At 40.8% G+C, this 22,319-nt stretch overlaps 1 protein-coding gene across 2 annotated transcripts in view; it reads right to left on the reverse strand.

Moving 5' to 3' along the window:
• Positions 1-233: 233 nt before the first annotated feature.
• The window catches only part of Sphkap (SPHK1 interactor, AKAP domain containing), a 109,969-nt gene continuing 87,883 nt past the window's right edge, over positions 234-22,319 (reverse strand). Inside the window, exons 7-12 of one of the 2 annotated variants that reach the window (XM_027397394.2) lie at positions 18,376-22,156; positions 12,100-12,285; positions 10,385-10,471; positions 8,102-8,154; positions 7,829-8,013; positions 234-377 (exon numbers count right to left, since the gene is read on the reverse strand). In XM_027397394.2, coding sequence (XP_027253195.1) covers positions 234-377; positions 7,829-8,013; positions 8,102-8,154; positions 10,385-10,471; positions 12,100-12,285; positions 18,376-22,156 — 4,436 coding nt within the window. The remainder of the gene's footprint in view (positions 378-7,828; positions 8,014-8,101; positions 8,155-10,384; positions 10,472-12,099; positions 12,286-18,375; positions 22,157-22,319) is intronic. The other variant, XM_027397392.2, reaches the window with a different exon arrangement.

Consider the following 22,319-nt stretch of genomic DNA (forward strand, 5'->3'; position numbering starts at 1 on the left):
TTTGAAGCCATTCTCATACAAACTTTTTTGGACAAAACCATAGTGACATTGATTAGTACAGACCTATATTTCACAATCTCTCAGATTTATTCCTATTCTGTGGTATTAAAGCAGATTTTTAAATAGTTCTGCTAATGGGATGCAGTATATTGAGAAAGTTCTGAGCATTAGCACAAAGCACTGTAACCTAAGCTGGGATAAAGGAAGGAAAGTCTTTGTGGGGTACACCTGACTTATCCTAGTTCCAGGAGCCAGTCAAAGAGACTTGGAGTCCCCTCTTTCTTCTCAGCATGCATTTTGCAGTACTGGACAACTGCATGAAATATATCTCCCACCTTCCAGGACTTCTGATGAACAAGCTTCACAACATCTAGAAACTAAAAAGAAGACACAGAGTTAGGTCTCACATATTATATTAGACTCACCAGCATCTCACAGAACAACCCATCCAAAGACTGGGCTCTGAGTCTGTGTTTCAGCATCTTTACTCTCAGGGGACATTTTCAAAGATAGTCTGTTTCTCTTTTAGACATTTTGGATAATGAATTCCTTCCATTTTTCACTTCTATTCATAGCGGAGGACTGGGTAGAATAAGGACAATTCCTCCTAGAGGCAATCTTTTAGGTAGCTGGTGTTTTTCAGGTTTAGATTTTTTTTTTTTAATTTGGATTAGACTTCTTGCACCAGTATTGGAAAACAATTTCTCACTAGATGTGTACATTAGGGAAAATAAATTGAGTACTAAATTTCTGTGTCACCCAATGCTTCCACATTCAATAATGATAGTTACCTCTCCCTCCCTGTGCTAAGATTAAGCATCAATATATTTCTGTATAGCAATAGTTAGAAGAAAGAAAGGACATGTCTTAGATTTGTCAGATAGTATTGGTACCAGTTTCAGTTGGAAATAAAAGAAAATTCTAGGATGTAAGTGAATGATGGGCTGAGTCTAAATTAATCAATCTTCTAGCCTGGAAAATGAAATATTTTAATATCTGGAAACATGAATATTGTCTTAAAGAGTTTTAGGTTCTGTTAAAGGAAGGCAGATGTTCATTGCATCATGGCTACTAATATCCCAAGGGTAGAACACTATTTCATCCATGGTTTTCTATCTTTTGCCTGTAGTAAAGAGATAGTTAATTAATATTTGCTGAATGACAGAAAGGATAGGAGGACAAACGGACTCAAATATATTGTAACTTCTCAAGAAATATGGGTAGACATCTGTGGTGATATAGTATTTATGATTTATTAAAGCTTGCCTGAGGATTCAGAATGCAAAGCTGGGCACAAGGTATAGAGGCCAGGCAGCAGTGATACATATCTTTAATCCCAGCAGCCCCATACTAACAAGCCATAAAGCCAGGCAGTGTTGGCACACACCTTTAGTCCCAGGACTCAGGAGACAGGTAGATAGATCTTTCTGAGTTCAAGACCACCCTGGTCTACCCAAGAGTGAAGAATAACAGAGCTCACGCCTTTGATTCCAGCACTTGAGATCACATGCCTTTAATCCTAGCACTAGGGAGGTAGAGACGGGTGATATCGCTGGGTGGAGAAAGTAATATAAGGCAGAAAGAGACAGGAACTCAGAGCTTTTGCCTCTGAGGATTTGTGGAGACAGGACAGCCCTTTCAGCCTGAGGTAGAGGTAAGAGCTGGTGGCTGGCTGCTTCACTTCTCTGATCTTTAGCTTCAATCTTGAACCCCAGTATCTATCTTTGAGTTTATATGTTTTGTGCTACAGAAATCTAATATAATTGAGGATAAGGCCAGGACTGAAAATATTCTTCAGTTTTAGGTAGCATGTTTGTACACATATAATTTATACCTAGATAATGGTTGTTTAATAATTCTTCGCTGAAATGAAACTTCATGAAGATGGCTGGAGGCGGGAAATGACAGCAGTAAGTTTCTATATAGAAGATGGCCACAGAACTTGTCTCCCATCACATGGTGACTGATGGCAGGCACATACATTGCTGAGGTGGCATATCCATTACCTCATTTTATTACTTGAGACAATAGCAATGGGAGGCTAGCATATTTGGACCCATGTGTCTTTGCTTTTAGAGAAATCACTAGTTGTCTGGGATGCCTCTTTATCCTTTTTGGTTTCTTCTCTGCCTCATTCTGACACTTGAGGGACAAATGTGAACCCTTCATGGGAAGACTTCCTTTATAATGCAAATACCCTGAGGAATGAATGGTCCAGGTGCCTGGTTTATGGAGACATATAAGAATGGTTTTATGAGCTGTTACTTACACCTTAGTCTGTATACACACTCAGGTCATGATTTGAATAGAACAAGAGTGCAAACAGGAGGCTTTAGAGTATTAGTGACAATGTGAGCATGGTGGGTGGAGGAGGTTAGGACATCTGAAAATTTCAATTTATCAACCTTCCTTAACTCTTACTGGAAATCTGAGGAATAGACAGATGTCTGTAGCCTGGACATTAAGCTTCTGAGAAATCCCTGAGAGGTGCTCATAGGTCACTGGCTCAAGATTTCCCTGAAGGGTCACACATAGCCTTTGGCCAAGATCTTCCATTAAGGGTACATCTTCATTCTTCACACATCAAGGTCAAGTCAATGAAAAGTGAATTTGCCATAGCTCCTTTTTGTAAACCTCAGGTTACTCTGCCACCACCCTACCACTTACTTTTGTCCCTGAATCACTGCTCAAGAGAGGACTCTGAAGAAGATTGTATTTCTAGAAGCCTCTATGCTTCAAACCTTCCCAGGAGCCAGGTTCCAGATACTTTCCATATACTGGGGCCTTTGAAAAAGGACCTTTCAGAGAGGTTATAACTAAAAGATGATGCTAAATGACCCACAGTGCCCAGAGTTAGGCCACTCAGCTCGTAGTTGTAGGGTGGACATTGGCTAGAATGTGTTTGCTATCCCATTAGACCTTTTTTGTTGTTTTGTTTTTGGTATTTGCTTTTGTTTCTGAGACTGGGTCTTATGGATCTCTGGCTATCCTGGAATTTATTTATGCAGGCCAGGATAGCCTCAGATTAATGGCGGTCCTCTTGCTTTTGATTCCCATAGGGAATCATAGGAGTGTGTCAGCATGCTTCACTCAAGGTAGCTCTAAAAAAGATGATCTGACCCCACTAAATGAAGCAGCTGCACTGATTTAGTCTTAAAGCCTGAAGCCCTGAAACATGTGTGGAGTTGATGAGAATGAAGGTCTTGTGCTTCCTCCATAAACAAACAGTAAATATGAATTAAGGTTGGGAGTAGACAGAAAGGACTTGCAGCCTTTCCCTGCTTGTGGCATTCGGGATGGAATTCAGAATGCTGTGCATGCTTGCTAAGAGCTCCCTCATTAGCTGTATCTTCAACCTTCCTTCAACTTAGTGTTTTGAGACAAGGGCTTACTAAAGTGCTCAAGGCCACCATGAACTCTTTGATCCAGGCTGAACTTGAATTTGTAGTTCTCTTGCCTCAGCCTCTCCAGTAACTGGGATTCACAGGCTAGCACCATCAGGACCAGTTTATTGTCCTGGTTTTAAAGCCACATTCTACTTAGCAATCAACCCTAGATCTTTCATTAAATCTGCTCATGTTATGGTCATAATCAGCTTTAGTATGTCAGGGATTTGGAATTTTAGCCTGCTCCACTAACAAACAAACAACAACAAAAAAACATTTCTGTATTGACATTTCAGAATCAACAATAATTAGGTCCTTTTCCTGTAGACCACAGTATACTTCAGACTTTTTTTTCCCCCAAAAGTTGTGTCTTAGGAAACACATGAGAATCTGTATTCTGTAATAGTTTGGTACAATTGAACTCATCTGGGGAAAAGTACCACATTGGGTAGCAGACCTTCATATTCTCAGGTGCATCTTGTAGATCTGATTGTTTATAGTTCATGGTAGAATTAGGGGAATTGCAGCAAGATGTGCTTTTTTTTTTTTTTTTTTTTAAGACAGATTCACTGCACACTTCTGAAAGCTGTCACCATCTTTTGCTCTAAGACAGAAACTAGATTTTTTTAAGAATGAGTGAGTGGGCCGGGCATTGGCGGCGAACGCCTTTAGCCTTTAATCTCAGCATTCCATTCGAGAGGCAGAGGCAGGCGGATCTCTGTGAGTTTGAGGCCAGCCTGGTCTCCAGAGCGAGTGCCAGGATAGGCTCCAAAGTTACACAGAGAAACCCTGTCTCAAAAAAGCAAAAAAAAAAAAAAAAGAGTGAGTGGATCCATACTTGTCCCTAAAGTTACAGCCTATAAAACGCTGAGTCTGAACTTGGGCTGGATCCTTGAATTCTAGACTTTGATCAGGACCTGGGATTTGGGTCTTACCTCCAGTGGAGATTCTTAACTGACCGGTAAGGCTCTGGGTTTGGAAGGCTTTCTGTTGTGATGCTAACACCCTTTTCCCCAACTCAATTTGAGATTTCTGATGAAAGGATCAATGCAAGACAGCATATTTTGTTTACTAATGAAAAGCCTTAGGATCCAATGTAGCCACCTTCCTCTTTCCTTGCTTTGCCTTTGTTTCTAGCTGCTACTTTAACTCCTGTTCCTGTGTTTTTTTCAGAAGGGGATTTGTGTCAACGATCAGTCAGTATCGTCAATGTTTCCTTTCATTGTTCCTCCACCGCTTTGCCTGTAGAATACAATAAGAAATTAGAGGGGAGGCCATTTCTGCTCTGACTCTCACTTCCATAGGAAGGTAAGGGCCTATCTATTTCCTCTTCCTTCACTCTGCTTCCAAGGACTGCAAACCATTCTCAAAGCAAGTTTAAAGACGAGCAGTATGCCATCTTTACTATGTTGCCAGACAATGGCTTAGTTCAGATTTCGGAAGCTCGTTGAGTTTTTACAGAAGGAAAAAAGCTGAGAACAATGATTTCTGCATTGTAAAACAAACACCGCCCCCATCAAAAAGTCCAGTAAACCCTGACTAGTAGCTAGTTTAAAAAGGCTTTTTGAATGATTATGCTAATGTTAGCTATTTATTTACTGTTTATTTCTTTTGTCATCAGTTAGTTGGGTTCAAATGACCTGATGTCAAGATTATAGAGAACTAAGTTTGTAAACTGTTTTAGCTTATGAGGTGTCAGAAGTATCAGGAGTGTTTCCCTGGAAAAATTTCTAGATAGTAGGTTTTGAATGGCTAGAAGGAACTGATGGATTGGAGTTGTGAATGTGTCTCCCAGATGATTCTGTTTTGTGCCTATTTAATTCTTGGGTGTGATTGAGATGCATCTTGGTTTTCTTATTCAGAATCAACTTTGCCCTATCTCGATGTGGCTGTGTATGAACTGTGCCCTCTCCCGGCGCTCTGGAGACAGTTGGCGACTCTTTCTGAACTAAAATGCGAGCATTTACTTCTTTTGTAGCCTGGGACCTGGAGCTTAGGACACTACCCAGCATGGTGGGGGTACTCTAGGAATACTTCATGGATGTTTTGAATGCATGACATTCAAGGGCATGTAGCCATCTAATGATTAAATAAAATACAAATGAAGGGGGAGGCTGGGAAATGAAGGCACCTTAAGTCATTAGAACCTACAATTCACTGGGCATCTGGAGTACTTAGAATTTGCCTTTTCTGTTACTCAGTTTTTACTGTCCTTAAGTGCCTTCCAGGTTCAAGGCCAAGTTTTCAAGGCATCTCAGTAAAGATGAGTTGCTCTAGTGTTCATGCGGCTCCCCTCCCCTTTACCACATGCTTCTGTTATCACAAAGCAGGAAAGTTAGTAAGTTGAGACCACCATAAATAAATGCACATTGACTAAATTAGTTGTTGAGGGAATTGAATCCAGATTCCCAGAAATAAAGGATGGGCTTTTGGGCTGTGGATGTAACTCAGTTGTTAAGAGTGTTCCCCTAACGTGCATGAAGTCCAGGGTTCAATTCCCAGAACAACACAAACCAGCACATGAGAGGTTGAAGCACGAAGGTTGGAAGTTCAAGACTGGTACTAGAGACATGGATCAGCAGTTAAGAGCACATTCCCCACCCCTGGATCTTGTAGAAGGACCGAGTTCGGTTCCTAGCATCCATATTAGACAGTTCACAATAGCCTGTAACTCCAGAGAGTCAGATATTCTCTTCTGACCTTCAGGGACACCTACACTCACAGGCATGTTCACTCCCATATAATTAAAAATAAAATAGGTTCAAGGTCATCACCTGCTCCACATCACCTGCTACACAAGACCTTGTCTTAAATAAACACAAAACAGCAGCAAAAAGATGTAGGGTATTCATCTGTGGTCTGTGGATGCCCTTGGTACCAACAGTGAGAAGATGGCATCTTTTGAACTTAGCTTTTCTTTTCTCTGGGAAGAGGAGCTAAAGAAATGCTGCTGATTTTGCACACTACCTTTATTGCTCTCTTTTCCACACTCTTAAAAATGGCTACTTAATTACTTGGTTAATTCAAAACAAATAGAATTGAGCCTCAGACCTTGATACTGAGAAAAGAATGTCTAAGTGTTATATAAGTTTTCTTCATTTAACCAATCCAGTCACAGACAAGGAAGGGTGACTGATGCCCATTTATATCAAAGCCAGGATGTGCAGAGAATCTTCATTGACATAGAACAAAACCTGGACTGCATCAGGAAGATTTGTGTCCCTTGAGCTGGTTGACACGAATGGATGAAAGATCATCCGGTGTTTTTCCTGGTAACAGCAGTCAAACCTCTATCTTCTCATAAACACAGTTATAAACAAAGACAGACATTGGCTTTAAAACTGAAAACCTGGGAGATGTAAACAAATATCAAGTTAAGACATAGTTTACATATTAACACCTCAATAGAACACACCCTGCTCTTGCAACAATGGGAAATTTTTAGACATTCATGCATGGAAAGCAACTGCCCCTTTAAAGAGGAGTATTAAATTCAAATCTTTTTAATTAACATACTACCTGAACATGCACCTGGGCATGCTTTTATTTAGGCAGTTGCTGGAGATACAAAAGCAACCCTTTGTGTGACCCTGGAAACACTGTTTTCCTGAGAACATTCTAGATTCCCTCCTATGGGACTGAGTACAACATGGAGGACATCCAATGTAATTGTGGATTGTGGTCTTTTATAAAGTCCACCTTTGTGCTGGGCAGGCTGGGGGTGAAAAGATTGAAGGGAAGGTTTATGAACTAGTGAGCTCTGCATCACTTTGCCAACAAAGGAAGGACCATTTAGGAGGATGCCTGTGTTGGGTGGACTTGAACATAAAAAGAACACAAATTGCTGGTGGGAGAGAGGTAGAAGTGGGAGAAGGTGTGGGGAGTGAGCTCTCCAGCAGCAAATTTGATTGGCTGGATTATAGAGGTTTTGAAACTATTCTAATTTCCATGTCTGTGGGCAAGAAGGTAAGGGTTTTATTGCAGGATACTGGATTTTGGCACTGAACATTAGAGCTCAACTGCACATTAAAAACCAAAACCAAAACCAAAACAAAAAAACCAAAACTGAAGATTGCAATCCATAATGTTATTTAACTCAGAGAGACACATTTTAATAAGGAATTACTCAAGAGTGTTTTGCAGCAAAAATAGTTTTGGGATATAATAAAAATTCTTTCAAAAACGCTGAAAAAGCTCCCATCTCCTCAGTTCCTTTTCCCTTTATCACCGACTATTTAAGAACCTGAAGGTCAGTGAAGCAGTGATGTGTATGTACTACCGCAGCTGGGGGCTTGAAAGTCTTCACAAGGTTCTTTTGGTTGAAAGGACTCAAGATTAAACACTCCAAACTCATATGAATTAAACGGGCATCCACTGGGTTTCCAGCAGAGAGAAAAAGTGCAAAGCTGTCTTGTTATCCACCCAGACACAGAACATGGTACCTTTTCAATTCTGCTTTCCTGAGATTTCTTAAAGTAGATTGTGGGGATCCCGAGTTCAGAGGCAGCTATCCACTGCAGAGTGGCTCGGAGCTCAGCATCAGGACGCTCTGGCTCCAGGTCAAAGTTGATCACCAGTAGGCTCCTCTGGGGACTAGCTGCTCTCCCTGGCAGTCCAGAGGCACGTTCTGAACAGACACAAGTACATTGTCACTCTGCTTTCCAAAGGAACACCCCAGGCAATTGTGTGTCAAAAAGGACGAGGCTATGGCTTACCCTTGATGCTTTCTTGTTGTTCTTTAAGAATCTCCTTTTCTTCTACTAATTCACTTGGGGAAGAAAACAACAGTATATGGTTGGCAATGCTTTGGAACAAGAAGCTGTAATGGAAGATGAGGTGATGGGTCTTTCTGAGCTACAAACTTCTGCAACACATTCTCATGATGCTTATGGAACAAAGTAGAACCAGGTGGGTGTTGCACGGGACAGCTAGGTTTGCGGTCAGTGTTCCCTACCATCAAAGAGAGGTCCTGAGTGTCTCAAAAGGCATTAGTTAGGTCTCAGTGGGGGAGATTCTGAGAGTTAACATCTTTCTTTTCTGTTCAAATCCTTTTCCATGGACCTCCACAGGGTTGAACAGTTAAAGAGAGATTTAAGGTAACTGGTTGTAATTTGGAGATTTGTCCTTCTGCCTTTTATCAGTCTCTTAATGGACTGTCTATTTCTATTTTGTCACAATGTGTTTCTTTATACTGTGACAATGATGTACCTTTGAATTTCAGAGTAGAAAATAGTTTGGACATGCATATTGTTCTTCGAGCTGCAATAAGGACAACCAACAAACCAGGAAACTTAAATATTGAAACAGAGTATCTCAGCAATAGAGTCTTTATTATTTTCCATTATTTTTATTTGGTGGAGGTAGAGCAGTCTGGAAATTTTATTTATAATGAGTGCCTCATAACCAAACCAAGCCTCTCCTTAGCCATGGTCATGTTTAATATTGGAAGTTTTCTGCATGGTGTATCCTTACTATAGAGTCCTGTGTGTAAGGGGGGACCTCGTAAAGGTTCCTGAAATAAGGCCAGGCAGCTCAGTGGCTGAAGAGTAGTGACCATCTTGGGAAGCCTGTAGCTGGCCTATAGTTTTCTAGGTTCTAGAAAATTGGAATTTAAAACTGTGTCTTTTGGTGATAGAATATAGAAGATTTTCTTACATTCCCTCTTGCTGCTAAGATCTGCTCATGGATTCCATTGTATGGGTACATTCCATCAGTGAGGTAAATTCACACACACACACACACACACACACACACACACACAGAGAGAGAGAGAGAGAGAGAGAGAGAGAGAGAGAGAGAGAAAGAGAGAGAGAGAATAGTCATTCTTCCTTTCATAATTCATTTGCAGGAATGCCAATTTTCTAAGGGTTCAGAGCCACTGATTGATCTCTCTCTACAAGTAGCAAAAATGACCCAGCAGCAAGGGAGGTGCAATTTCTGGTTTTATATAATGATGGGTTGCTGGGTAGGGATGGAGGTTATCTTCAATTTCCCTCAATACAAGATTTTCCTGAAGTTACAGTTTCATATTACAAAGAAAGATGGAGAACGTGGTAAGCTAATGTTTTCCAAAAGAGAAAAATTAATCTACCACAAAGTAATTTTTTGTTGAATTTGCTTTCAGTTCTCCTAAAAAAGGAGCATGTATGTGTTTGCTTTTGAGTAATAAAAACAAGAAGGGTGTGGTAACCTCCAATCACCGAAGAATATACCTATTCAGTGGTGAAAGAAAATAAATGAATCTGTAGTTAGCCAGAGGGAAACACATTAGATCTCTGATGAGGGGATCAGCATTAAAGCTATATGGCTCTTTAGTTCTGAATATCCAAATATTCTAATGCATCATGACCAAAATTAGAATACAATCCAGTTAATTTTCCAGAATAGTCACAAATTCTAGCCATAGTTATGACTTCAGGTTGCCCTCTTGGTTTGTGTTATTTTTATATAGTACATCTCATGCATTTTCAAGCACTTCTCTGAAAAGACCCCATATTGAGAGAGCAGAGTTACTGCATGGGGATGACATCTCTCTCATGGCAACCCCTAGCGTTATATACATTCCATATTGGTAATCCCCCAGTGTCCACAAACAAAGCTAAAGTCACTCATAACTAATTTTAGTGAAATGACTGTGATCTATAGCAAAGGTTTTTGAATAGTCTTCTGAGGAAGGCATGGTATAGTAGGAATGGAGTTTTTTTGTTTGTTTGTTTGTTTGTTGTTTCTGTAAATCAAAATAGGTAAGATGGTCTATACTTCTGACTTTATTGGTAAACTTTATCTGCAATGGCTATTTTGTAAGGGGCATGTTTGAAACCAAGAAAGCAGACAGTGATGGGTTGGGGCCTATTTTAGGCCTTAGTCTTCCAGTGACATGCAACCACAGTGGCACAGACATAATGAGTTGGTGGCTGGGCACAACCTTCATGATCACGATGGGTTGCCAGATGGAATTGGAGTGGTGCTGTCAGTCACTGAGTCACAGAGCTACTTACTTAATCATGGGAGAAGATGAAATGCTTTCCTGATAAATGTCCAGGTCCGTAATGCCAAGACTGCTAGTGGCACTACTGTTGCCATTGCTGACAAAGCAAAAGTTTACATATTAATGCCTGTCTCCACCTTTGGCCACACTACTGACACTGACGGTCCATTGTAGGCAGGGGTCCTTTATTGTTTCCCAGGGCACTATTGATTTGTGCATTGGTACTGATGTTTGAATAAACTAAAGGAAGACACACGATAGAAGCCAAATATGCTGTGACAGTAATACTGATAGTAATTTATGATTTCTGAAGTGGTAAATCAAGAGGGTATTCATCAATATGCACTTTTCCTATTGGGCCTGCTTACTGCTTACACAGTTGAATATACTTCTGAAAATCTGGATGTTGAAAACACCCTAATGCTTATCTGTCTGCTCCTTGTATCTAGATAGAAGCCAGGGATCCACAGTCTCCCTTTGTTATATGGAGGATTTTTTCCCTTAAGGATATTCCATAGAACATATATTTGACTTATTTTTTCCCTTACAGGACTTTAGAATTTACAAGCACACAGTTGGGTAAGGTTTTTCCAACCTCAGAGAAGGAGCAAGATATGACACCTGTGTCCCAGAGAGAAAGAATAAGGCATATAATATCACTATTATAAGGTGTATAGTCAACATATGGTTTACTTTGGAGCCAGGAATATACTCTCTGAAACACAGTACCACTGAGACAATTTTTAGTACTTGTGAAATAGAACTGATCCAATTTTTACCAAATGCAATGAGTCTCCTCACACATTTTGCATTTTCCAGAAATATCTTTTCCAAGCCAGGTTTTGCAGTAATGACTTCTAGTGTGTCATGTAATGGGTCTTTGTTCCTTCAAGAATTCTGTGAGTCACCGAGAAGGCTCTCTTAACCTGAAAGTTCTTGCCCGGAGTTTTAGACAAAGCCCTAGAGAAAGTTACAGCCTCAAACCTGACAATGTTCAAAGATTCAAGTTATCAATTTTTCCTGTTTTACTACATTTCATGGGAATATTTGAAATTTGAGACCACTTACTTAGTGTAAAATGTTCCTAAATATTAGGCTGTACTGTCAGAAATAGAACATTTGAAGATCCTTTATCTACACCCACTGTTTCAGTCTCACAGTCCAGCTGGCCTCTCTGGACAGTCTGTGGTCTTAATAAGGTCAAAAAGACTTTGGACATAAAAGATCACATTAGCTGTTACAGCTAGATGATACTTTCTAGCTTTTCTAGAAACAGTACAGAGGGCAAGAAAGATGAAGGGACCCATTATGGACAGCCCCAAAATACAGCGTGGAAACACTTGGCTTCATGTAAACCCAGCCTGTGTTGCATCTGAAATACAAATGGATCAGGTAGTTTAAATACAAATTCTGATACCAGCTTCCACCGAAACAAATACAGTTCTTAGCACTGGATGTTCTTGCTGTGACTTTTGGGAAAGAGAACATAGCTAACCATTAAAGGTGGCCAAGATAATTCAAGTACTAGATATTAAGATAGCTTTTAGACCAAATCATGATAAGCACAGACCTTGGTCAACTGGGGGCTCCCCCCTCTTTTTTCCTTGCTTTAAGGACATCTGGCACTGAACTATAACACACCTGGCACTGAACTATAACACACATTTTTGGAGTCTTTATTGAGGCCAACTTCCTTAGGAAGCCAAGAGAAGGGGAGATAAGTACCTCATGGACCGCTCGCTGAGCTGCAGAAAGCTACTTGTGTCATCTGGGTTGTCGTCCTCATTGGCCAAATGGGACCAGCTGCCTGTACTCTCCTCGCTGCTGCTCGGAGGGTTGGGGGACTCGTCAGTGGGTCTGGCTTCTTTCAAGACTTCAGTTTCTGATTCCTTTCTGTTCTCGAGGCTGTCACTGTAGACATCAAGTTATTATTACGAAGAGAAGAGGTGCAACACGGAACAGTTCTCAGAGCCCACATGGGGCACCCATGAGCTTGCATTGCCACACACCAGGCATGCTGTTGGACACAGTGGAGAATAACTCTAGCAGCTGCTCCCTTTCAAACTGGGTACCACTTTCTCTTCTCATAATTAAACTCCATCAGTTTTCTTGTATCTTCCACTTATTGTCTACTGGCTTTATTTATTTTTTAAAGTAGGTTGAAAAGAATCATTGAGGTATAATGATGTTTATTATATTTATTTATTTGTGTGTGTGTTGCAGGGGTGGTATACACATGACATGGGACTGTGGAGGTCAGAGGGAAACTTAAGGGAGTTGGGTCTTGCCTTCCATCTTGTCGGCTGAGGTCTAGTAGCAAGCACCCTCTGAAAACACTGGGGATAGGGATGGTGTCTTGGTGTGGCTGTCCTTAGTGTGACTTCCCACTTAATAGGACTGGTTTTCCTTCCTACAATATTGAGATTTAAACAAGGTAAAAGAGAGAGAGGATGGTGTGGTCAAGGAGATGGTGTTTAGTTATAAAAAAATGTAAGAATGAACAAAATATGGGAATAAAGGAAAGGGCTCTGGTCCCATTTATTCACCTAGGTGAAAAGCAAATTTGGGCCCAATTCCTTATTAATTTAGGACATTATACTATAGAAAAATTCACTCTAAGACATTTATTGTTAAAAAGGGATCTGAGCCTTAGCGACTGACATGGAATATCCAGGTTAACAAATAAGTCTGTCAGCACATTTTATTTTATCTCAATTTCATGCTCTATTTACAGCAAACCTCACATCTGTGCCATAAAATGGAAATTCAGAACCAGTGATGATTACCCAGTGTGCTAGTTTTTGTTTGCTTTCAGGAGAAGCTTATAGCCTTGCCTGTTTATTGGTGAACACTGTACACAAGTGATACAGATGTATGTCATTTGGCAGCCTCCCTGCTGACCCCTCAGTTCCCACAAGAGTTTCCGAGGACTGTGGTCATGTCAAAGTCAATTGTCCAATCTCCACATTGAAAACAAGCCGAGTGTTCTCCTGAGTTTTATCTTACACGCCTACATGCCATCTGTATCCCAGTCATAAGATTTCCTTAGGTCAGTTTTTCTTTTAACATAACCTGTGTTTATTTTAAGCCATCATCATAAATGGAAAGTAGAGATCAGGTGGAAGGCAGCAGTTTAAACACACAGCTGGTGCCATGCAGCTGTTCAGTACTATAGAAAACCCTTTGAAAGGAGAAACGATAGCAGACATTTTTCACTTGTCACACATTTTATTTGAATATTAAATGCATATATGTGCATATATTCACCAGTATGTGAGGTGAAAGGAACATGAGATTCTATTTTTCATTTTGCAATCATTGATATTCACTCCCATTTTGATTATTTACTGTCAGGTATTCTTTTAAACTTAATTTGATAAACCAAAAAAAATTTTATTGAATTTATTGGTTTGTTTTGTATATGTTAGTGTGTGGGTGAGCCTGTGCCACAGCATGGGTATGAGGGTCAGAGGACAGTTACAGGAGTCGGTGTCCTTCTGCCATGTGTGTCCTGGATATCAAACTCAGGCTTTACCCACCAAGCTATGGCAGTATCCCTGATCTTTTCTAGTTTTTAATGATGGACATTTAGTACATAGCTGACAAACTATTCTGTTTTAAAAAACAGAAATATTTAAAAGTATAGATGTCTTTCCTAGGTAGCATTACCAATATATCACAAATTTTAACTTGACATTTTTCATTTGGATTATTTGAACTTTGCCTGTGAAAATTAATGTGTTAATTTCTAACTATAACAATATCTAATTATTATGGAAGATTTTGTATACATTGTATCATTAAAGGGTTAACTACAGAGTGATCAGAGAACATATTCTTTATGTTTTAGATTCTTTTAGATGCATCAACTTGCTTTTTGACCTATGACACATCTTCACAAATGTTTTAAGTACACCTAAAAAATGTATACTTTCCTGTTGGGATAGCATATTCTTAATGGTATAAATTGAGTTGATTGTGATTGCTCTTTTTTAAATCAATATTTTATTAAGCGTTTGAAAATTTCATACAATATATTTTGAACGTATTCACCTCTATCCTCTAATTCCTCCCTCTCTGTCTTTCCAATTTTTCCTCCCAACTTTGAGAAGTTTCCCTCTTTTTATCCCTTCTTTTCCCATGAGTCCAGTTTGTTGTCCAGCGGTCTTGGGAGTGGTGACTGTCCTTGTGTGTGGCAAGCTTCTAAGGGCCACATCAATAAAGAAAGTCAGCACCTTCCCAATAACTCTTCAGCTAGTGGTGTGATTTCTTGTCCACTTGGCCCCTTCTGTGCTGGGATTTTGTCATGATGGAGCTTGAGTTGGACACGTGTGTGTTTTCTCATATCTGAGTTCATTATTTGCATGTGCTCTGTTATGTCTGGAAGTGTCCTTGCTGTTGCTTCTCTTGTAAATATATACCCACGTTTATAGCGTGTTTACATATTTTATTAAGAGAAAAATGTTAAATTTCTGTGTCTATTTCTCCTAGATTTTAAAATTACCATATGATACTTTGTTACTTAGGTGCTTCTATGTACAAGAAGATTGTCTTTTGGATGAATTGACCCCATTAGCATATAAAACATCATTATCCCTGATAATACTCTTAATCTTGAGGGCTATTTGGCCTTAAGAATTCTTTATTTTCCATACTTTACTCCTCACCCCTTTGCATCTATTTATTTCAGGTAATTTCTTGCATCTTATCTTATTCTGTTGACAAAGCCACTTTAAAGAATCAAGAACTGTATTCTATACATCTTCAAAATATGATGCTAACAGTCAACAAATACTTCCATTTGGGAATGATTTCCACAATGGACTCTTTTTATCAAGTAATCAAAGTAAGAAAGTGGTTTTTATTTCATTGTGCTGAATTTTAACCACAATTTAAAGAGTCATGAAGATGTCCTTCAGAGAAGAGCCTAAAAATATCTTCATAACTTAATCTTTCTCCTCCCACAAACAACATTGAGATTGTGTCACATTCCCTACTTTTGCACGTGAGTGGGCTGAACTCTTTACGGGGAATGAAGTTCTGTTTCCAACTATTTTGACAAATCAAATCCCATGATAGCAACTCTGAGCTCTGCAAATGTAACTGAACTGTGACTAATTTTTCAGCTAGGCAATCCTGGGAATTCTCTTGTTTCAATAAAACCCTCACATTGTTCATGACAGGTTTCCCCTTGGGGAAAAGACATCTCTTGAAATAAAGGCCACCATATACCTTCAGTCAAATGATGTCATGAACAGCAGTAACAACCAAGAGTGTTTATTGAATGTTCATAACAGGTAAAATAGGGAATTAAGAGCTTTGCATACAAATCATTATTTAGATGTAATTATTATCATTTCCATTTCGGCATGAATAACCCCAAAATGAACAAGATTAGGAAACTGGTTCAAATTGATATAGTTTAAGGTAGTATATAGTTCATGTTGTATGATGATTATATTGCTCCTCAAAAACAAAAATGATATTCAATCCTTAGTCTCTGTGCTTTGCAATTAGAGCCAGCTCTTGAATTTTTGGGATATTCTACATTCTTTCTGTTTTATTTGATAAAAAACAGTATTATGTATCTATATCCTGAAGAGAGAGGTTGAATGCTTGTGTGATTATTTGGGACAAGAATCTGAATTAGTTATGGCTTTATTTGTTCGGTGTGAAGTGTTTTCAGTGTTTGCAGGTGAAGTCTGTTGTAGGAATAGCATCAGTGACATTTAATTTAAAGCTGTGTAATGATAATCACTATTTGATTGTGACTATAACCATAAACCTTTCTAAGTACCTGGACCCAGTGTTTACATTTTGGGTATTTCTACATATACCAATTATGAGGAATGACATATTGGTTTTTTTGTGCTTTTAGCTCTGATATATTTGTCCATAGTCCTTTGAGCAAAAATTTTGAAGAATACTGTCTATAGCCAAACAATCATTGATGAATCCTCATTACTTTATCTATTTAGCCTATTTTGTTAGTCTTATCTTTGTGTTTTTTGATTCTTATCTTTTTTGCTCTTGTCTCCTTCCATGTTTATGGGGTTCTAGCCAATTGAAAGGGAAAGTTTTTAGCACTGTCTAACAGAAAGTTCTCACGTCTGACTGTACCTTCTACCAAAGACACCATGTAGAATCCTCTCTGGTGGGGGTGTTTTAATACCTCAACATGGATTCTCTTCTGCTTAGGGGTAAATGTTACAGACTTTAGAAAACTGTTGGCATTTGGTGGTAGTTGTGTTCAACTTCCTAATTCCATATCTATATCTATATCTATCTATCTATATATGACCTTTCTGTAAATAACAAACTGTAAACATACATCTCTAAAAAGACTACACCGTATGTTTCTAAAGTTTGAATTTTCTGTTTCACTAAACTTTAGTTATGGACTAAAAATAAAGGAATGATACAATGGTCCCTTGTGAGAAGTGTGCAGAACTTGAAGCTAGGAAAGAAACTCATATTCTTTATACAGCCTGAGGGAAATAATTACCTTGCCCCTGACTCCAATTTTATTCCAGTTGCTTGCAGTGCAATGTTCTGGAGAAGCACTGTCCAAATGACAGCTTCCAGAGACAATGTGCATGCACCCTGTGACAGCTACACATGCACTGAAAGAGCTGGCACTCGTGGGATACAGGGTCCCAACAGAGAATTCTTAGAGTAAGATGGAAAAGGAGACTCTTTAGAGAAGAGATAGCAAAAACAATTTTATCTCAAATTTTAAAGCTAAAGTTTATTGAAATCGAACTATTTTCAAATGAAAAAAATGTTCTTGCTTATTATTGTTTCCTTTGATTGAAAAGCACCTTGAAAAATTCAAAAGTGACCAACCCATTGGAGTACTTGCTTTAATGAGAATGATGCTGTGATAAATAAATTTGATTTGTTCTGGAAGTTAAAAAGTAAGTTACTCAACCTCCCTCCCTCCCTCCTCCCTCCCTCCCTCCCTCCCTCCCTGCTTCTCTCCTTTTTTTTTGTTCCTTCATTTCTTCCTTTTTTCTTTTGCAATAGTCAGATATTTTATTATGCCACAATTATAGAAAAAAATTCAGTTTTAAATTCCAAATAGTTAACTGTCCCATTTCAGTTTTTGCCTCAGTTATCTAATGCTGAGGAAAAGCTCCAGATAATATTCACAGTTAATTACAAAATATATTTTGATTAGCCTAAATGATTTTTTTCTGCTTATAGCAAAGTACACCAGAACTTTATCAGGTTCTGTCTGGTTTCATATGTTCATAGTAACTATTCACTCATGAAGCATAGTTGAACACCAACTATAGGAGCCAGGCAGTGACCCGATACCCTTGGATGTGAACTTGAATTCACTTTGCTTCCTGGCATATGAGTGACAGGCAATAAAAAACATAGCATTTTGAGCCGAGAGTTATTACGGGTATATGAACAAATTTCCACAATTTGACCAAGGGGAATATTGGATGGGAATGAAGATCAGGCATTCTAAACAAAATAAAACAGTAGGCACATTGGGGGCCATGACCTAAACCTAGAAATTATAGCAGGCTCAGCCATAGGAAAGTTGGAAAAATGTCAGTAGATAAGGAGGAATATCTCCCTTCTTATACATGCACAGGGGCCTGTGGAGGTCATTTATTGTCTCAGGAATTCTGTTTGTGCATCAATAACATCCCTGCATTCCTACCTAAGATTTAGAACAATGGTTCTTAGGTTCTCCACCTTCCTAATGCTGTGAGACTTTAATACAGTTCCTCATGTTGTGGTGATTCCCCAACCATAAAATTATTTTCATTGCTACTTCTGTAATTTTGTTACTGTTATGAATCATAGTGTAAATATCTGATATATAGGATATCTGATAGATATATAACCCCTTTGAAGAGATTGCCTGACCCCCAAGGGGGTTGTGACCCACAGTTTGGGAACTATTGATTTAGACTAACAGTAATTGAAGTGTAAATTCTGGTGAACATGCACCGTATCTGGTCTCAGGGACAACTAACTCACCAACAGCTTTGGCAGGTTCTCAGGTCTGTGTCTCCACTTCTGGCCACATCTGGGATGGTTTCTTCAGGTTTGTGCCCGTCTGTTTCCTCTAGGGAGCCACTTTGGGGAAGGATGGGCTCATGTTCTCCAAGGCCCTCTTCTTTCTGATCTGTCTCTATCTGAATCAAAGGTACATCCCTCGAGCAAAGCGTCTGCCTGGGGTGTTTGAGAACAATGGCATTGTGGCATGAAGAAATTTCTCTTCTAGCATCAAAACCACTGAGTTTTGTAACAGGAGCAGTATTGCTTGGAGATAACACTGGGGAACGATTGCTTTCAGGAACGGCATCCTTTCTCTGGGAATCCACAGACTCTTCTACAAGCAGGGTTGGTCTCCTGTGTCCTCTGCTGGTGGCTAATCTGTTTGCACACTTCACTACTTGCAAAGAAGAGCCACCAGAAACAGGACCAGGACTGACACCAGCTGCCTCGCCACCATCCACAATAATTTTGTTCTTTTTCATGAGCGCCTCAATGGAACTGGCCCACGTTTCATGGATTAGCATGTTTGTGATCTGGTCAGTCCCACTTCTGCGATACAAGCATGAGTCTGATTTGCAGAGACCGGATGAGGAAGTCCTACTGACTGGCTGTATGCTTAGGGAGTCTTGAGGGGAGTTTTGGGCAAAGCCATCTAAGGAGTTGGCTTTGACTGGTGCATTTACTGTTAATCTGGAGCATGGGGATCTGCTGTCAGGCATAGATGACTGTCTGTAACACAGAGGGGAGCGGGCAGAAGGAGACAGCAAGCCCATGGTCCAGTCATGGCTGCTTCGTCTGGAGGAGGTACCATCTTTACCTTCTTTAGCAATGTCCCTCAGCATGTACCTGTAGAACTCCTCTGTGATGCTCTCTGTACTGGACTGCTTAGAGGGGCAACTTGGCCTCACGTTGAGGTGGTCATTTTTCTGGCATGCCTGTAGCATTGCTGAGCTCAGAATACTGCTGGCATTTTTGCCAGCATAGTAATCCAGCAGTAACTCAAACCCCCTCCCTTCATTTTCCATCTGTTTCACCATGAACCTGGAAAACTCATCGGTGATACTCTCACAGCTGGACTGTTTGGAGACTGAGCTGGCCCTGCTAACTGGTTGGCTTAAGGTACTCATTAAACCCAGGCTGTTTACATAGACCCTGGCATCAGAGTCCTCCTCTGGAATGCTTTCACAGCTGGAGGCCTTCAGCCGGTTCCACCTATCACCACCTAGAAATCGATTCCGGGAACAACTCTGGGCTTGCCACACTCCATCAACCACGGAGAACTCTGTTAGGTTCATGATCTTGGCTGCCACCTCATTTGCAAAAGTACTGACGGCATCAGGAGTGTCTTCCAGGTTCATAGACTCATCCATGACCCTGTTCATCAGCTTCTCTTTCAGCTCCGGATGCTCGTCTGTTTTTCTCTTGATTTCGCTGAGGCGAGGTGGCTTGTGTTTCCTCACAGTGCTTCCACTGCCCGAGTTTTCCTTCTTCCTCTTCAAGGATCGGCAGGATCCATTAGGCGCCACCAGAAACTCGTTCCCTCTTTTCCAAGCACAAAACCATGGCTGTTTTCCATTGGAGTTGTCAAGGCAGATTGCTGCAATTTCAGTTGCCATGGAGACAACAGTCTCTGCCAAGTCTTCAGCAAAGTCTGTGATGCCGTAGATCTGGGACTGCTTTGCCTGGAGTGCAGACTGAGCAGGAAACACCAGGTCATCCCCTAACAAGGATCGGTTAACCTGAACTTCGTTGTTTATGGGTGTGGCACAGGTATATTTCTCTTGGGTGCTTGGAACAATGCCATCTTCAGTTTCCTGGGAGCCACTGCAGCACTTGCTTGTTTTGGGTAACTTTCCTATTTCTGTAGAGGCTCTCTGTTCATTGCCATCACGACTGAGTGTGTGGTGAGGGGTCTTGGAATCCTCTCCCACAATCCCTTTCAAATAGATTTCCTTGGGGGATGCTTTAGCCGTTGAACCAAGCGTTCTGTGACTGCATGAGAATTCAGATTGCAGCCTGGGGTTGTTGAATAGTCCCGGCTTTGATCCACCCTTGTTTTGCTTAGGAGCTGTATCCTCAAGGTCATTGATGCCAAGGCCAGTGGCGTGGGCATTGCTAAGAACATGAGTGCTGGAGCATGCTGAGGATTTTGCCCATGCCTGACCAGCAGCCTGATCATCGAATGACTGGCAGCCTAAGGGTTTGGACTCTGTCCACCTGATGGTCTCTTTAGAAAGGCTGGTGGGATGGTCCCCGAGTGTGACGAGGTGACACATCTTTTTGAATGTGAGGCAGATCACATTGTGGAGCAGCTGGTTCACACTCTCCATTAAGGTGTCCAGAGTTCCATAGGGTTGCCTTTCATCGGTGGGGTGAGCTGTTGTCTTTCTCTGGTGAACTTCATCAATGGAATGTTTGAGGATGACATTGGACAAGGTCTGTGCCAGTTCATTCATTCGGATGTTTTCTTTGCACAGGGTCTGGGTTTTGGAAGTGGTTTCTATGATGCTCCTGTTCACAGAGTCCAAGAGGTCTCCAATGCTGCTGTATGCTTCAGGCCGTGCTAAAACCCAAGCAGCCTCCCTGAGCAGAGCCCCTGCAATGGCTTCCTTCCCCAGTTCTGTGCTCCTGTCTTTCACTAAACCACCAATTGAGGATGTTTCTTCAGAAGCCCCAGATGTGGGCAAGAGATCTCTTGGAGCTATGGGACATGTTACCTCTTCTCTTTCACCCAGGCCACAGACAGCGACAGCACTTGCCACCTGTGTCATGCCACACAGAGCTGATGGGAAGGAGTATTCAGTTATAGAAGGTCCCATGAGTACTTGGGGCACTCGCGTTTGCTGTATCTCACCGCCTCTCTGGGCATAGCTGGATATCAGGGATTCCTGCTCCATGGTGAGCCTCTCTGTGGCCTGTGGACTGGAAATGGTTCCAATGACAGTAGCTGCACAAGCAAGTGCAACTTCCAGGGCACTCTGAGTGGGTTTGCTTGTGCCTTCTCCACAAAAGATGCCTGCGGTTTCACCAGAAACTTCCATCTCAGGCCGGGAGGAGACACTTGGTTCTGGAGCAGTGTCATTGCCATCTGGGCTCTGCACAATGACAATTTTGGGGAGCTCATCCCATGAACGAGGGACCACCATGTCTCTTGTACAACAGCCACCAGGAATCAGAGCACTTCCCACAGAGAAACTGACTGAAGATTCCCCGGGGAGTGTTGGTTGCGCCTGAGACAATCTGATGAAGGCATCTTGCAGCACTGATTCGGCTAAGTTTGTAGCATACTCCCCTGTGGTGGCTTCTCCATTTTGAACAACTGGAAGAGAGTTTCGCATGCCACCACGGTCACTGTGGTTGCTGCCCTGCTCAGTGACAACACCACATGGTGAAAGTCCATCTTTCTTAACCATGGAGAGATAAGCGTTCCTAGGGATGTACAGCATTTGAGATGTTTCTGTTTCTCCTTTGATGTTTTCGGTGTAGGAGGGGTTTGTGGCCAGTTGCTTGTTCTCCTCTGCAACTTCACTTTTCCAGCCGGATGCCCTGGTTGAAGGATTGAGACTTTGCAAAGCTATGCTCTCTGCTATGTTTTCCTTTGATCCTTCTGTTTTCATTGAGGGTGTACGGTGTTTTCTAATGTGTTTTTCCCCCAAAGCACAATGTGACTTTTCCTTGTGGTAATCCCATCCTTCCTGGGTTGCTTCCTTCAGCTTTTTACCTTCCAAAATATTAGCTGACAGGTTTATAGTTTCAAAACCTAGTAAAGAGAAATCGAGGACCAACCTTCATTACTTTTTGGATAACAGATTCTAATGGGCCTAAACTAAGAATTTCTTTCTAATTTTCCATCCAGCTCTCCTTTCTCCCATTTAATACAATGCTGTGGCTATTGCCTTATCTAAAGTGAATCTGATACAGAT

Source organism: Cricetulus griseus, chromosome 2, assembly GCF_003668045.3.
Source record: "Cricetulus griseus strain 17A/GY chromosome 2, alternate assembly CriGri-PICRH-1.0, whole genome shotgun sequence".
NCBI classification, from domain to species: Eukaryota; Metazoa; Chordata; class Mammalia; order Rodentia; family Cricetidae; genus Cricetulus; species Cricetulus griseus.